Raw genomic sequence first — 15,773 nt, forward strand, 5'->3', positions numbered from 1 at the left:
CTCCAGAGTTGGCATTTTTGTGGGTTCTGTGCACACAATCCTGCATGACGACCTGAAAATGCGAAAAGTGTCATCCAGGTGGGTGCCACGAATGCTGACGGACGACCACATGGCTGCCCGTGTGGCATGTTGTCAAGCAATGTTGACGCGCAAGGACAGCATGAATAGGACTTTCTTTTCGTCGGTTGTGACAATGGATGAGACGTGTATGCCATTTTTCAATCCAGAAACAAAGCGCCAGTCAGCTCAATGGAAGCACACAGATTCACCGCCACCAAAAAAATTTCGGGTAACCACCAGTGCTGAAAAAATGATGGTGTCCATGTTCTGGGACAGCGAGGGCGTAATCCTTACCCATTGCGTTCCAAAGGGCACTGCGGTAACAAGTGCATCCTACGAAAATGTTTTGAAGAACAAATTCCTTCCTGCACTGCAACAAAAACGTCCGGGAAGGGCTGCGCGTGTGCTGTTTCACCAAGACAATGCACCTGCACCCGCACATTCACCAGCCGTGCTGCTATTGCCTCAGCGATTTTCCAGTGGTCAAAACAGACTCCTAAAGAAGCCTTCGCCGCTGCCATGGAATCATGGTGTCAGCGTTGTGAAAAATGTGTACGTCTGCAGGGCGATTATGTCGAGAAGTAACGCCAGTTTCATTGATTTCAGGTGAGTAGTTAATTAGAAAAAAAAAATTGGAGGCCTTAGAACTTGAATGCACCTCGTATAAGATGTAAGACGCTTGTGTCAAGAGTAGTTTCTCTAATTACTGATGGTAATTGTGGTTAAAATAATTTGTGCAATATCAAGAGTCCACGTCCCTGGCACCTGTTCTAATTGTGTGAGTCATGTACCCTGTATTCAGTACTGTACATTAATTTGACATTCTCAAGAAATTTACACATGGCAATGTCAGAGCTTTCTCAGAAGTGTTTACCAGTGCAGCTTACCATGTCTGAGCCATACATTAACTTGAATTAGTTCATATTTAGAATATCTTCACTTGGGAGTAATATATATTATCACTGCAGTAAACACATCACTAACCACTGGTGCCCTGCCTATCCTAGCAATTTCAGTTTCCTGTTGGCACCTAAGATGCTGCTGCAATTTAATTCTGGATTCAGCCATATTTCTTTTCCTGCTTCTGCAAGATCTTACCATGGACGTTACCGAAGTTAAGTAATAGTACATCCCCCACATCCCATGTTCAGGAATGGCTGAGGTGTGTGCTTTTATTATTATTATTATTATTATTATTATTATTATTATTACTATTATTATTTTTAAAGTCGTCAGTCTTCTGACTGGTTTGATGTGGCCCACCATTAATTCCTCTCCTGTGCCAGCCTCTTCATCTCAGAGTAGCACTTGCAACCTACATGCTCAATTATTTGCTGGAAGTATTCTGATCTCTGTCCTTCCTCACATTAAGGCCTATGTTTGATACTAGTAGACTTATCTTGGTCAGGAATGCCCTTTTTGCCAGTGTTAGTCTGCTTTTGATGCCCTCCTTGCTTCGTCCATCTTTGGTTATATTGGTGCCTTGGTAGCAGAATTCCTTAATTTCATGTACTTCATGACGATCAATCTCGCTGTTCTCATTTCTACTACTTCTCATTACTGTCGTCTTTCTTCGATTTATTCTCAGACCATCTTCTGTATTAATTAGTCTTTATTCCATTCAGCAAATCGAGTAATTCTTCTTTACTTTCACTTAGGATAGCAGTGCCGTTAGCAAATTGTATCATCATATTCTTTCACTTTGCGTTTTGATCCTTCTCCTGAACCTTTTATTTTGTTTCCATCATGGCATCTTTGATGTACAGATTGAACAGTAGGGGTGAAAGAGTACATCCCTGTGTTACACCCATTTTAATCAGAGCACTTCATTCTTGCTCGTCCATTCTTATTGTTCCTTCTTGGCTCTTGTACGTATTGTGTATTAACTGTCTCTCCTTACAGCTTACCCATATTTATCTCAGAATTTTTGAACATCTTGCCCCAATTTTACATTGTCAGACGCTTTTCCCATGTTGACAAATCATATGAACATGTCTGTTTAGGCTTGCTTCTTGTTATCAACCACAATGTCAGAATTGTCTCTCTGGTGCCTTTACTTTTCCTAAAGCCAAACTGATCGTCATCTAACACTTCCTCAATTTTCTTCTCCATTCTTCTGTACTTATTCTTGACAGCAACTTGGTCATGTGAGCTGTTAAGCTGACTGTGCGATAATTCTCATACTTGTCATCTCTTACAGTCTTTGAAATTGTGTGGATGGTATTTTTCCGAAAGTCAGATGGTATGTTGCCAGACATACACATTCTATGCACAAACTTGAACAGTTGTTTTGTTACCACTTTCCCCAATGACTTTAGAAATTATGATGGAATGTTATCTGTCCCTTCTGCCTTATTTTAAGTCCTCCAAAGATTTCTTAAATTCTGATTCTATTACTCGATACCATATCTCTTCTAAATTGACTCCTGTTTCTTCTTGTATCACATCAGACATATCTTCACCCTCATAGAGGCCTTCAGTGTACTATTTCCACGTATTTGCTCTCTCCTCTGCATTTAACAGTGGAATTCCCATTGCACTCTTAATGTTACCTCCCTTGCTTTTGGTTTCACCGAAGGGTGTTTTGACTTTCGTGTATGCTTAGTCAGTCCTTCTGACAATCATTTCTTTTTTGATTTCTTTACATTTTTCTTGCAGCCATTTTGTGGTAGCTTTCCTACACTTCCTGTTTGTCATTTGTCAGTGACTTGTATTTCTGTATTCCCGAGTTTCCTGGAACATTTTTGTGCTTCATTCTATTATCCATCAACTGAAGTATTTCTTCTGTTACCCACGGTCTCTTCGCAGTTACCTTCTTTGTACCTATGTTTTATGTGATTGCCATTTTTAGAGATGTCCATTCCTCTTCAACTGTACTGTCTACTGAGCGATTCCTTATTTCTGTATCTATAGCCTCAGAGAACTTAATGTGTATCTCGCCATTCTTAGATAATTCTGTATGCCATTTCTTTGCATATTGATTCTTCCTGACTATTCTATTGAACATAAGTCTACTCTTCATCACTACTAAATTGTGATTTGAGTATATATCCGCTGCTGGGTACGCCTTACAATCTGGTATCTGATTTCTGAATCTCTGTCTGACCATGATGTAGTCTACCTGAAATCTTCCTGTATTACCTGGCCTTTTCCAAGTATTCCTCCTCCTCTTGTGATTCTTGAACAGAGTATTTGCTATTACTAGCTGAAATTTATTACAGAACTGAATTAGTCCTTCTCCTCTCTCATTCCTTGTCCCAAGCCCATATTCTGCTGTAACTATTTCTTCTGCTCCTTCCCCTAAAACTGCATTCCAGTCCCCGATGACTATTGGATTTTCATCTCCCTTTTTGTACTTTATTACCCTTTCAATATCCTGACACACTTTTTTTCTCTCTTGACCTTCAGCTTGCAACGTCAGCATGTATACCTGAACTATTGTTGTTGGTGTTGGTTTGCTGTCAGTTCTGGTTATAATAACCCTATCTCAGAACTGTTCACAGTAACACTCTCTGCCCAACCCCCTATTCATTATTGAATCCTACTCCCATTATACTGTGATATTACTCTATACTCATCTGACCAGAAATCCTTATTATTAGAGATGGTTAATGTTAATAAGAACTGACCGGTCAGTTGCCTTGAAATATGATACCATAGGCTACAATAGTTGAACTGAGAAGGACTTTAGCATTTCAGTTTTAATGACAGTGGATATTATTCTTACAGTGAAGACTGTAGCATTCGGTTTCATCACCTGATCCTGAATGTGATATGCCCAATAAAACTTTTCATTCACATTATTTTATCAGCCAAGGATAAAAACATTCATCCAGGTGACTGGTTTAAGCCCTCTAATCAATGCCAAACATAGGATTTCTATTGGTTCTGATAGCAGTGCTGCAAATTACAAATGGCTTCCACCGTGCAACTGAAGCCAGGTGTCTTCAATTCAGCTAGCTATCTAAAGGAACTGAGGATGACATTTGACCCTACATGTCAAGTGTCATTCAATCCGACATGAGCTATGTCTGACAGCAGACTAAACCAAGAGGGTTCGTCGGCTACTGACAGCTGCTTTCACATCTTGGATGAACCCCATTCCACCCAGCAGACATACAGACTGCATTCTGGCCTTATATCCAGACATGCAAGATATTCCCTATAGGGCTCCAACACCCACCTAACATTAGAGCTCTCTGTGACAAACATACTCACCTCTGTGCTTTTCTGGATCTTTCCTGATTATCAGCTCCAGTCCCAACAGACGAAGTGTCCCATGCTGGCACAGGTGTGCTCTCAGCAGTGAGCTGTGTCTTGTACCTGTCATTAAGACACAGAGGGATGGATGAGTGGCCATTACCCCCATCTACTGGTCTAGAAATTGATGAATCTGCTGTTGTTTGCCATCTGTCCCCAAGTGAGGTTGGACAGGTCAGGTCATGCTTGTTGGAAGGTGCAACTTTGGTGCTCCCATGCAATGCCATAGGCACCAGAGATGCCACAGCTTTCAGCAAAGGGGACTGTATAACAACGTGGAAGTAGATGTTAACTCAAAATATTGGAAACTGACAACTGCAAGAACAAGATGGCAAACTACAAAACTGGAGGGGCTGCAGAAGTTTCAAAGGTCCACTTCTAAAATTATGAACGTTAAAGAATGAAAACAAGAAAATGAAAACTAGCCCTGGTGTCTTTCAGACAGTAATACAACAGTAATTAAACTTTTTTATGGAAACAAAAATGCAAGGTACTGAATTATGTGTGCTCACTAGAGGAAATTTTCTTTTATATTCATTACTCTGTATTTTCTGTCTGCTTTTATTTTCATGTGGCTCTTCATTTTTGCTTGATTTCACAAATTTAGGAGTGTTCTCCCAAAAATCAGCATTATAATCTTTTGGTTCTACAATTTTATGTGATGATAAAATTATCCTATTGGTAACTGATTTGTATTTTGTTTTGTTCCCATTATTTGGCTGTATCAAGCACAGTATAATGTAAACAAGCGTAGTGAACAGTGGATCAGTCTTTATTTGCTTCCTTGTGTTTCCTATTTCTGAATACCTTATCTCTCTCTCTCTCTCTCTCTCTCTCTCTCTCTCTCTCTCTCTCTCCAGTGACGATGTCAGTTTCATGTTTGTTTCTTTGCAGTCAGCCAACAGTACAGCACATTATTCCAAAAAGCAGAACTGAAACTCGTTCTCCAAATTTACAAGCTGGAAAAAGCAGCTCCTCAAAGCCAAACAGCACAAGTGGTGAAGCTAGTCCCAACAATGAATGGTTACCCTCTCACAAAAACTTTAAAGTGCGTCACCAGATGCTGACAGTAGACAGTCTCCGCAATTTGTATAAATGTATGGATAAGAACTGTTACTATACTGAGAGTGGTGGTCGCAATTTCCTAAATCATGTAAGGAGTCAGCATTTCAACAAAAAAGGTTCAGACTGGAATCGTTGCTCTTATTGTCCTTTCCGAGGTGATGGCACAGCACATGATCTCGTACAACACATCACAAGAAAACATGGCCATTGCCAGTATCAGTGTGCATATTGTTTCTTTCGAGGAATGGCATGCAGCTATGTTGTGTTACACCAGGTAAGTTTGATGTAATGTATGTATTCAGATTTTGCAATTTATGTGTTATGTATGGACTTTCCTTTCCCTGTATGTGGTTATTGTAGTAGCACTGTGACACCAACTGAAACAGCTGCCCCATCTCCCTTCCCCCTTCTTTAAATAATGTAATCATTATTTCCTCTTTTATCCAGATTCGCAAGTGAAATTCTTCCTCCTTATTTGCAAGCAAAGCTGACTTACTTTGTGTTCATTAATATAAACCTTTTTCCGTGTGTTTATCCAAATTAATGTATTTTGTGCGGCAGGCTTTTTTGCATTTGAGGAGAGGTTGAAACCTTAGTAAGTCAGCAGGCTTTCGTGGTTGTTGTTATTGAAAGTAAAGTCTCCTAGGTTGATAGGCCACATTGTGTTTCTTCTACGCAATTGCCCTTCTTATACCTTTACTGGGATCTCTTCAGGATCATCATGTATTCACTGTTAGCTGAAATTAGGTGTTCAGGTAACCTGAACACCACAAGATCCTGAAGAAGATCCCAGCAGTGGGGTTGAAATGTCAATCACGTAGAAGAAACACAATGCAGCCTATCAGCGTAGAAGATTATACCTTCAATGTTGAAACCTGATGCAATTTTAACATCTCCCAAAAAAATGCCTAATGGAAAATTCAGTTTTTACAGCATTCCTTTGTGAATTAATAATTATTTTGTGGAACATGTACATAATGTATACCCATCTAATGTGCTGCAGACCATTCTGAACCAATACGAGAGTTCATATGGAGACATTATGAATGTAAGCAATGAGATCTTATAACATCTCCCAGCGGTGTCCCCTGTATACTCCGTAGGAGTGAGGCTTGGTAAGAATATCTTACCGACTGGTCCTCTTTTGACTTTTTTCTGCCTCGGAGTGCTGTTGAATACAAAACATTTTAAACAAATACTAACAAAGAGATAGAGGGGCTGGCCAGTACTTACCTCAGCTCAGTACAGCCGATAGATACACATAAAACAGAACCGAAAATTACATTCCTAGCTTTCGGAACAGATGTTCCTTCATCAGGGAGGAGAGAGGGGAAAGAAAGGGAAGAAGGGAAAGGAGATTCAGTTACTCACAACCCTGGCTATGAAGCAACAGGGAAAGGAAAATAGGGATGGTAGCAAGGATGGAGGCATGGTTGTCAGAGGGAAGCCAAAGATATTCTACTGTAAGTACTGTGCCAGCTTCAAACCAAAGAGGATGCATACAGAAGTAAAGAGGTATGTAGTATAAAGATAAACACAACTATGTAGGATGAAAAGATGCGTGAATGGCTAAAGAGGAAAGGGAAAGAGGAGACTGAAGAGTAAATGGGAGTGAGGTTGTTTAACGTAGGTTCAGTCCAGGGGGATGGCGGGATGAAAGGATGTGTTGGAGTGCAAGTTCCCATCTCCGCAGTTCAGAGGGACTTGGGAGAGCCAGTCCTGACAGAACTCTACCATCTGGTGAGCAAGATGTATGAGACAGGCGAAATACCCTCAGATTTCAAGAAGAATATAATAATTCCAATCCCAAAGAAAGCAGGTGTTGACAGATGTGAAAATTACCGAACTATCAGTTTAATAAGTCACTGCTGCAAAATATTAACGCAAATTCTTTAGACGAATGGAAAAACTGGTAGAAGCCGACCTCTGGGAAGATCAGTTTGGATTCCGTAGAAATATGGGAACACGTGAGGCAATACTGACGTTACGACTTATCTTGGAAGAAAGATTAAGGAAAGGCAAACCTACATTTCTAGCATTTGTAGACTTAGAGAAAGCTTTTGACATTGTTGATTGGAATACTCTCTTTCAAATTCTGAAGGTGGCAGGGGTAAAATACAGGGAGCGAAAGGCTATTTACAATTTGTACAGAAACCAGATGGCAGTTATAAGAGACGTTGGGCATGAAAGAGAAGCAGTGGTTGGGAAGGGAGTGAGACAGGGTTGTAGCCTCTCCCTGATGTTATTTAATCTGTATATTGAGCAAGCAGTAAAGGAAACAAAAGAAAAATTTGGAGTAGGTATTAAAATCCATGGAGAAGAAATAAAAACTTTGAGGTTCGGCGATGACATTGTAATTGTCAGAGACAGGAAAGGACTTGGGAAGAGCAGTTGAACGGAATGGACAGTGTCTTGAAAGGAGGATATAAGATGAACATCAACAAAAGCAAAACGAAGATAATGGAATGTAGTCAAATTAAGTCAGGTGATGCTGAGGGAATTATATTAGGAAATGAGACACTTAAAGTAGTAAAGGAGTTTCGCTATTTGAGGAGCAAAATAACTGATAATGGTCGAAGTAGAGAGGATATACAATGTAGACTGGCAATGGCAACGAAAGTGTTTCTGAAGAAGAAAAATTTGTTAACATCGAGTATAGATTTAAGTGCCAGGAAGTCATTTCTGAAAGTATTTGTATGGAGTGTAGCCATGTATGGAAATGAAACATGGACGATAAATAGCTTAGACAAGAAGAGAATAGAAGCTTTCGAAATGTGGTGCTACAGAAGAATGCTGAAGATTAGATGGGTAGATCACATAACTAACGAGGAGGTATTGAATAGAATTGGGAAGAAGAGGAGTTTGTGGCACAACTTGACAAGAAGAAGGGACCGGTTAGTAGGACATGTTCTGAGGCATCAAGGGATCACAAATCTAGCATTGGAGGGCAGCGTGGAGGGTAAAAGTCGTAGAGGGAGACCAAGAGATGAATACACTAAGCAGATTCAGAAGGATGTAGGTTGCAGTAAGTACTAGAAGATGAAGAATCTTGCACAGGATAGAGTAGCATGGAAAGCTGCATCAAACCAGTCTCAGGACTGAAGACAACAACAACAACAACAACAACAGGCTAAGAATGCCAGAAGGTTCCCTGGGGCATGCCAGAGCATACCCTGGAGATTCGGACCACAACTTGGTGGTGGTGGACTTGCAAATAACGTTGAAAAAAGTGAGAGGAAGAAAACAGAGAGAGAAATTTTACCTACAGATACTAAAGGAAGAAGATAAGGATGCTGATTTAGAAAACACGTTTGTGGGATAGATGGCCCAATGAAGAGAGTGCAAATGAGAAATGGAAGAGGAGGAGACAAAACCTTAAGGAATCTACAGAACTAGTAGGGGGGGGGGGGAGGGGGGGGGGGAGTAAGTTCAAAAGAATAAGGAATGAATGGGTAACAGAGGCAATGTTGGGTAAGGTTGAAAAAGAAGAAATTGGGAGACAGTAGGAAATGAAGGAAAAACAATGTACAGAAAGCTGAATAATGAATTAAGGTGAGAAACAGAACTGGCAATAAAGGCATGGATGTAAGAGAGATGTAAAGAAATAGAGAAATACGAGAAGGAAGAAAAATAGGAAAAGATGTATAGATCAGCTGCTGATCTAGTCTTTGAAGTAAAGAAAAACAGGACAAGTATGAGAATAGAACGAAGTGATGGTACTATGGTTCATAAACCAGAAGTGTTGGGAAGGTGGCAAGAATATGTAGGGTGCCTGTATGAGGCTGAGGCTGATCAAAAGCCAAATGATAGTGAATTAGAAGAGCTGATGAAAGTTAGAGAAGAGGACAAAGGATACTCTATCTGGGAAGTAGAAGTAGAAAGGGCATTGAGAGAGATAAAGAATCATAAAAGAAGTGGAATTGATGGATTACCAGCAGAGTTGTGTAAAAGCCTTCAGAGTAGTGGTGTGAAAGAGTACATACATCTACGTAATAAGACATACAAAAAAGGTAGATGGCCGGATGACTTTCTCTTGGCAGTAATGATACTGATTGAGGAGGAATGCCAAGAACATGAAGATTTTTGAACTGTAAGTTAGATTTCGCATGCAGTAAAAGTTTTGTTAAGGGTGAAAGATAGAAGACTTCACGGGACACTGGAAATTACAGAGGAACAGTATAGATTTAGAAGAGGGAAAGTTACAAGAGATATAATTGGACTGCTGAGAATATTAGGTGAGAGAGAGATTGAAAGAGGAAGAGGCGTTTATATTGTTTTCATTGACTCGGAGAAAGCCTTTGATAGTGTACAGTGTAATAAATTAATGGAAATTCTAAGTAAGAATGATGTCGACTATAGGGATAGAAGACTGATTAAAAGCCTACACCTACAACAGAAAATAAAAGTACAGATTGGGAATGAGTGACACAAGAATGCACATTACTGTTTAACATATATTTGGAGCATATTACTCAGAAATGTTTGAAACAAAATAGAGGAGCACAGATTGGTAGAAGGATAGAATGTATTCAATTTGCAGGTGATGTGGGTGTTATTGGCTGAAAGCAAAAGAACGACAAATAGAATGTTGATAGTGAAATAATACCAATGAAGAATTCGGAATGAGAATTAATAAGAAAAAGACAAAGTGTATGGTGATAATTGTAAGAAAACTAAGAACAACTATAAAGTTAGGACAGGAACTTTATTTTACAGGTCCATCTTGATCACATAAATTTTTACATTTCACTATGACCGGATTCGGCTATTGCCATGTTCAGATCATAAAATATTCTGATGTATCAATGTCAAACTAAACGTGTAGGTACAAAGTAAGTGCTTACTATGTGCTTACTACATACCTACATGTTTAGTTTGACATTGATACCACATCAGAATATTTTATGATCTGAAGATGGCAGTAGCTGAAATCGGTCATAGTGAAATGTAAAAATTTATGTGATCAAGACATACCTGTAAAATAAAGTGCCAAATATATGATCACAGACTCATTTTATGACTTTGTCTTCAATTGATAAGGGCAGGAAGATACAGTACAAGTTATTGCTTTCGGATATCGGTAAAGCGTTATTACAGACAACACGAGATGTAACAAGGAGTTGAAAACTCTTATAGCGATTGCCAAGGAGACATTCAATAATAGGAGGTGGCATCTGTGGGGTGCATGGACAGGGACCTGAGGAAGAGACTGGTGAAGTGCTTCACATGGAGCATTGTATTATATGGAGCTGAGACATGGACGCTGAGGAAAGAGGAAGAAAGAAGAATAGAAGCATTTGAGATGTGGATTTGGAGGAGGATGGAAGGGATATAATGGTTAGACGAAGTGAAAAAATGAGATGTTGGGAGGAGTGAGGGAAGAGAGAGAAGTTTGAAAGGTAACCAGGAAGAGGGAAAGCAATTGATGTGGACACTGGATGAGAAATGATTGTTTACTGATGGATGCTAGCCAGGTGGGCTGATCTCCCTTGGTTCCAGTTTGATTTTTTTAGGAGTTTTCTTGTTCCATTCTCTTGCAAAGAATTCCGGAGTGATGAGTAGTGGTGGATAGGCCATCACTCACACTTAGACCTGCTTTAATTTTAACATCTCAGATATTTCTCCCCTGAATGTTATCCTGAATTTGGTGTTTTTTCTCAGTTAATTGAATCATGTTTATTAATTTGGGATGAAGTCCTTAATATATTCAAATTGAAGACCCATGGGTACTGTTGTAACGCTGTAGTGTGAGTGCATGTAATCAAATGGTGCCCAATACAAGTATGTCCACAGTTGGCCAAAAGGTCACATGGCAACCTGGCCGTGTGCTCAGCAGCCCAATATAAGACCGGAGTGCCAGACCCTCGGCCTCACTTATTGCTTATTGCATGTTCACCTAAGAGACTGTATGCTGATGTGTTCTGTAGTTATGAGACTTTGTAGTGTTCCTTACTTCACTCATTGTTATTTTGGATATCTCCCTGTGGAAGCAGAATAAAACTTGGTTGTTGTTACTTATGATGCTGTCTTTGTACAACGTGGTAACAGATACAATCATAGGCTTTTTTAAAAAGTCTGAAAAGGTTACGACTTGTTTTTATTTTCTGTTATAGATATCAGTTGACAATTTTAAGGTGATTACTTGTTGTGAGCAGCTGCCCCAAAGCCTAAATCCTCTTTGTTAGTCTCCTAGTTCCTGTTCAAGTTGATCTTTAAAGCGATTGTACAGAATTCTTGACAAGACTTCAAATGTGCAATCCGAAGGAGAAATTCCTCTGTAGTTATCTGGATTTGTTTTCCTCCATTTCCGTGTGATGGATATATTATTATCGGTGTCCATTGTTTGGGTAGTTCTTCTTTGTCCCAGGTTTTCACGATGCTGTGGTATAATGATATCTTTGCTGGTTCTGCTGCATGTTTCCAGAGTCCTGCAAATGTTTAACCTTTTCCATGTGCTTTGTAGTTCTTGAGCTCTCTGAAAGCATTGTTAGACTTCACAGATTGTTGGTGGACTTGCATTTTCTGCTGGTGTTTTTAATAGGGATTTTGTGTTTATTTCAAATAGCTCTGGGAGATCCTCACAGTTTAGTAGCGTGTTAAATGTTTCTGCTAAAATTTCTGTATTTCCTCTATTGGTATGGACCATCTTGCTGTCTTTGTCTTTTAGTGTTGGTGGATCGTATTTTTAAGGTTGTCTGCGAAATATATGTACTATATTTGTTTATTTGTAATGTCTAGTGATGAAAAAATTATTTAATTTCCATATGAAATTTTGATTGATATGAATGTTTTGTTTTTTGTGGGATTTGTAATTAAAATGAAAAGATGTTTATATTAAAATATGATTTAATATTTTTTAATTAACATTTCAATTTGATGATAAATATTGAATTCAAATAAAGGTATAAAAAAGTCCAAATCTATCAAGAATCGAACCAGTGACCTCATGCTACATATAAGGTTATGAGCGATCAAAATGTTTAGTACTTAACAGGGCTCGGAAAAATTCAAAGTTCTCTCCCCCTCCCACTCCCCCTCCTCCTCCCCTTACCCCTCTCCCTTCCTCCCCCCCCTCAGGTATTTTTAAATCCTATAATAATAATAATAATAATAATAATAACAATAATAACAATAATAACAATATTTCTGACGTAACTGATACACGGTATCTAAATTGGAAAAATGTTTATGTTGAAGGCACACATTTCTGAGCCTTTAGCTAAATAGTAACATCAACACAAATAAATGCTTCCTAAGGTCTCTTCCAAAACTGATTACTTATAGAAATAAAGTTTACTGGCATGAGAAGAGCTATTCTAGAACACTATAGTAAACAACACAGTCTGACAAAAGTCAATAATTGGAAAACAAATAATCAAGTCCCTTGTTGGGTGATATAACTTGTAGAACAAAAGTTAAAGTTCTGCCAAGCCACTAGGAGCATGCTCGTCATGAACGCTAAGTCTGTGCTGAGTACAAGTAATGGAAAAGTTAATTTTCATAGCTACAGTTGGCAGAATGAGGACAGTGCAGACACACTGAACTGGCAGAGTCTGGCCCCTGGGGAGTGTGACATCTTGGTTGAGGAGTGGCGGTAGATTGCAGACTGGATGGCAACAGCAGGAGCAGCTCTTGTAAAGTTCATGTTTAGGGCTGGCAATGTCACTGACTTGTGCTGCCCCGGCACAAGCTTAAATTGACGTGCGGAATGTTACATCTTTTCGATTGAGAGCTTGGCTGTGGCTAGGTTGCAGAAGCAGAACATGGTCTTGATTGGTGCACACCAATGATAGCTGGATGTGACAGTTGAGGTTTTGGCACAGCCACTGGCATCGCCCTCTGGTGGTCTACTAACTGACTTACTAGCTGACTTCTTGGCCCTGCAGCATTTAAAGTGGAGCAAGTGGAGCCGTAGGCATTTAAATTGTGCGGCTGGCAGACATTTGGCCACTGGTGCTCCGTGTTAGGCAAGTGACAGTAGTTATGAAGAAAATTAATGATTACGAGTTTGTAAAGTCTCCATGTGAAACCTTTCAGTGTAGTTTTTCTCAAAACATTCTTTCACACACAGAGCAGTGGGGTGGTGCATTGTCTTGCTGAAGGAAAATGCCACCACCCTGGGGAACAGTAGATAGTTACGGGGATGCATGTGATGGCACAGAAGGCTTAGCATTGTTTGTTAATGTGAGAGAATGGCAGATGCATCATGCTCCATTTCACCTCTTGTTAACATAACCTACACAAGAACACTTCAACCACATGTTTGAACAGTGCCTTGTTATCCATCAGAACACATCGTTTCATGTTGTTTTTGGTGTATTGGCCTGTACCAACATTTAAACAGTGAATATCTTAACTCCTCGATCAAATGATTTCATTGTCTGTGGCCATTACAAAGTAATCAGTATATACAAATACCGTATTTACTCGAATCTAAGACGCACTCGAATCTAAGCCGCACCCGAAAAATGAGACTCGAAATCGAGGAAAAAAATTTTCCTGAATCTAAGCCGCACCTGAAATTTGAGACTCGAAATTCAAGGGGAGAGAAAAGTTTTAGGCCGCACCTCCAAATCAAAACAAAGTTGGTCCATTGTAATACGAGACACAATTTAGGTCGAATGAATGACGACACAGCTACAGGAGTTTGGTTCGAGTCGTAAGCTTAACAGTTAAGTTTTACCAGGTAGCCATTGCTATACGTCAGGCGCTCCGTCCGTATTTATACGGATACCCTTCCTTTTCACGTGCTTCGTCTGGTTTGAATTGATTGCTTATTTTGCTTTGATCTGATAAGTGCCGTTTTCTTTGTTATAGGTGTTAACGTCACTCTGAGCTGAAAATGCATTACTGTACTGTGTAATGCATTGTTTGTCTCATTCTGATAGTGCGTGTTTACGGCCTGTCGCTGCGCGCGGCATGGCTTGCTTTTGTGCGCGCTACCGCCGCTTACAATTAAAAAAAAAGAAAAAAAAAAGAGAGGAATCGTCTCACTAGCGAAACAATGGCAAGAGACTGCTATTTGTTGTTACTTACGCTGCTTTCTTTGATAATGATCAACAAGAACGAAATAATAGACTGCATATGATAGAATATGTTCTGAACGAGAGTTAGGCGAAAATTTTTCTCCGTTTGAAAATCTTTGCGGCCGCTTCTCAAGTACGTCAAATTCTGCACAGGAATTAGTCATCTTAGATTTAAAAATCTAATCAGTTGCCGTGCTTAATTTCTGACTGTATCACTATTAGGCATAAGAAAATACAAATGGAAACATGACACGATACGTATATTCTTCCGCGTTTGCTGTTGTCTCACTCTAGTTTCGTAGTTTATTAGGCAGATAGGATTTAAATGAAATAGCAGCAAACACGAAAGAATACGTGGCATAATGTTTACATTCATATTATTCTTATGGTGAAGATAATACTGCATGTGATTCACATTTCGTCAGGTTCCTATTAGCAACCACCTCTTCTCACAGGTAGTAAAAAATTCAACACGTAGAGTTGGCCATATTGACAAACATCCCAAACAGTCTGGCCAGTCGGATTTTCGTAGTACATTGAAATTCTGCTACATTCGAAGATGAACAATACGGAATTTGTATTTACTTCGTTGGATAATGTACGAAAATGCAGTGGTCGAAACTCGGGGCGGAGAAAAAAGCTCGTCTTCCACCTTTTTTTTTTTTTAATTTATTTACTGAAGCAGAGATTTTGGCGCCAGTATTTATCTCTGTGCCTACAAAGCATCCCCTTGTAGCGCTACATATATTCGACGGCAGAAGTTAGTTGTGGCGGCACCTACCAACATTTTTCAGAACTTCCGCTTGCTTTGCACTCGATTCTAAGCCGCAGGCGGTTTTTTGGATTACAAAAACCGGAAAAAAAGTGCGGCTTAGATTCGAGTAAATACGGTAACATATTTTTATATGTTCAAAATCCCAATAACATAGATGTTGGTGTGACAGTGTCGTTTGAATGCTGCCTCGTGAGCATAGATATGGGTAAACTATTGCATACAGAAGTACAGTGTTTGCTGTTGAATGAATTTTCAATTACGTGAAAGTAGGGGGTACATTTCTGTACAGTCATCATCATCATCTTGAACAGTACACAGCCCCAGGCTGGGTCTGTTTGGAACATAAGCCTTGCCATCAAGTCCTGTTTTCCCACCATTTTCATGTGTTCAGTCTGGTCCAGTACTTACCTCTCTTTTCAACACACTCCTCCACACCTGTCAGCCACCCATCCTTTTGTTTTTCTCTCGGTTGTTTCCTTCTCATCTCCAGTCCATGTATCTTTGTGGGAATCCTCGTTTTCCATCCTCTTTAAGTGCCTATACCATCTTTGCCATGAAGTTTCTATCTTCTTTCACTATTTCTCCTA

The 15,773-nt window shown here is 39.6% G+C and overlaps 1 protein-coding gene across 1 annotated transcript in view; it reads left to right on the top strand.

Annotated features, from left to right (window-relative positions):
- LOC126101200 (uncharacterized) overlaps nt 1-15,773 on the top strand; it is a 150,025-nt gene that overhangs the window by 36,485 nt on the left and 97,767 nt on the right. The window contains exon 9 of the mRNA XM_049911895.1: nt 5,215-5,659. Coding sequence (XP_049767852.1) covers nt 5,215-5,659 — 445 coding nt within the window. The remainder of the gene's footprint in view (nt 1-5,214; nt 5,660-15,773) is intronic.

The sequence above is a fragment of the Schistocerca cancellata genome, chromosome 9, assembly GCF_023864275.1.
Source record: "Schistocerca cancellata isolate TAMUIC-IGC-003103 chromosome 9, iqSchCanc2.1, whole genome shotgun sequence".
Lineage (NCBI taxonomy): Eukaryota > Metazoa > Arthropoda > Insecta > Orthoptera > Acrididae > Schistocerca > Schistocerca cancellata.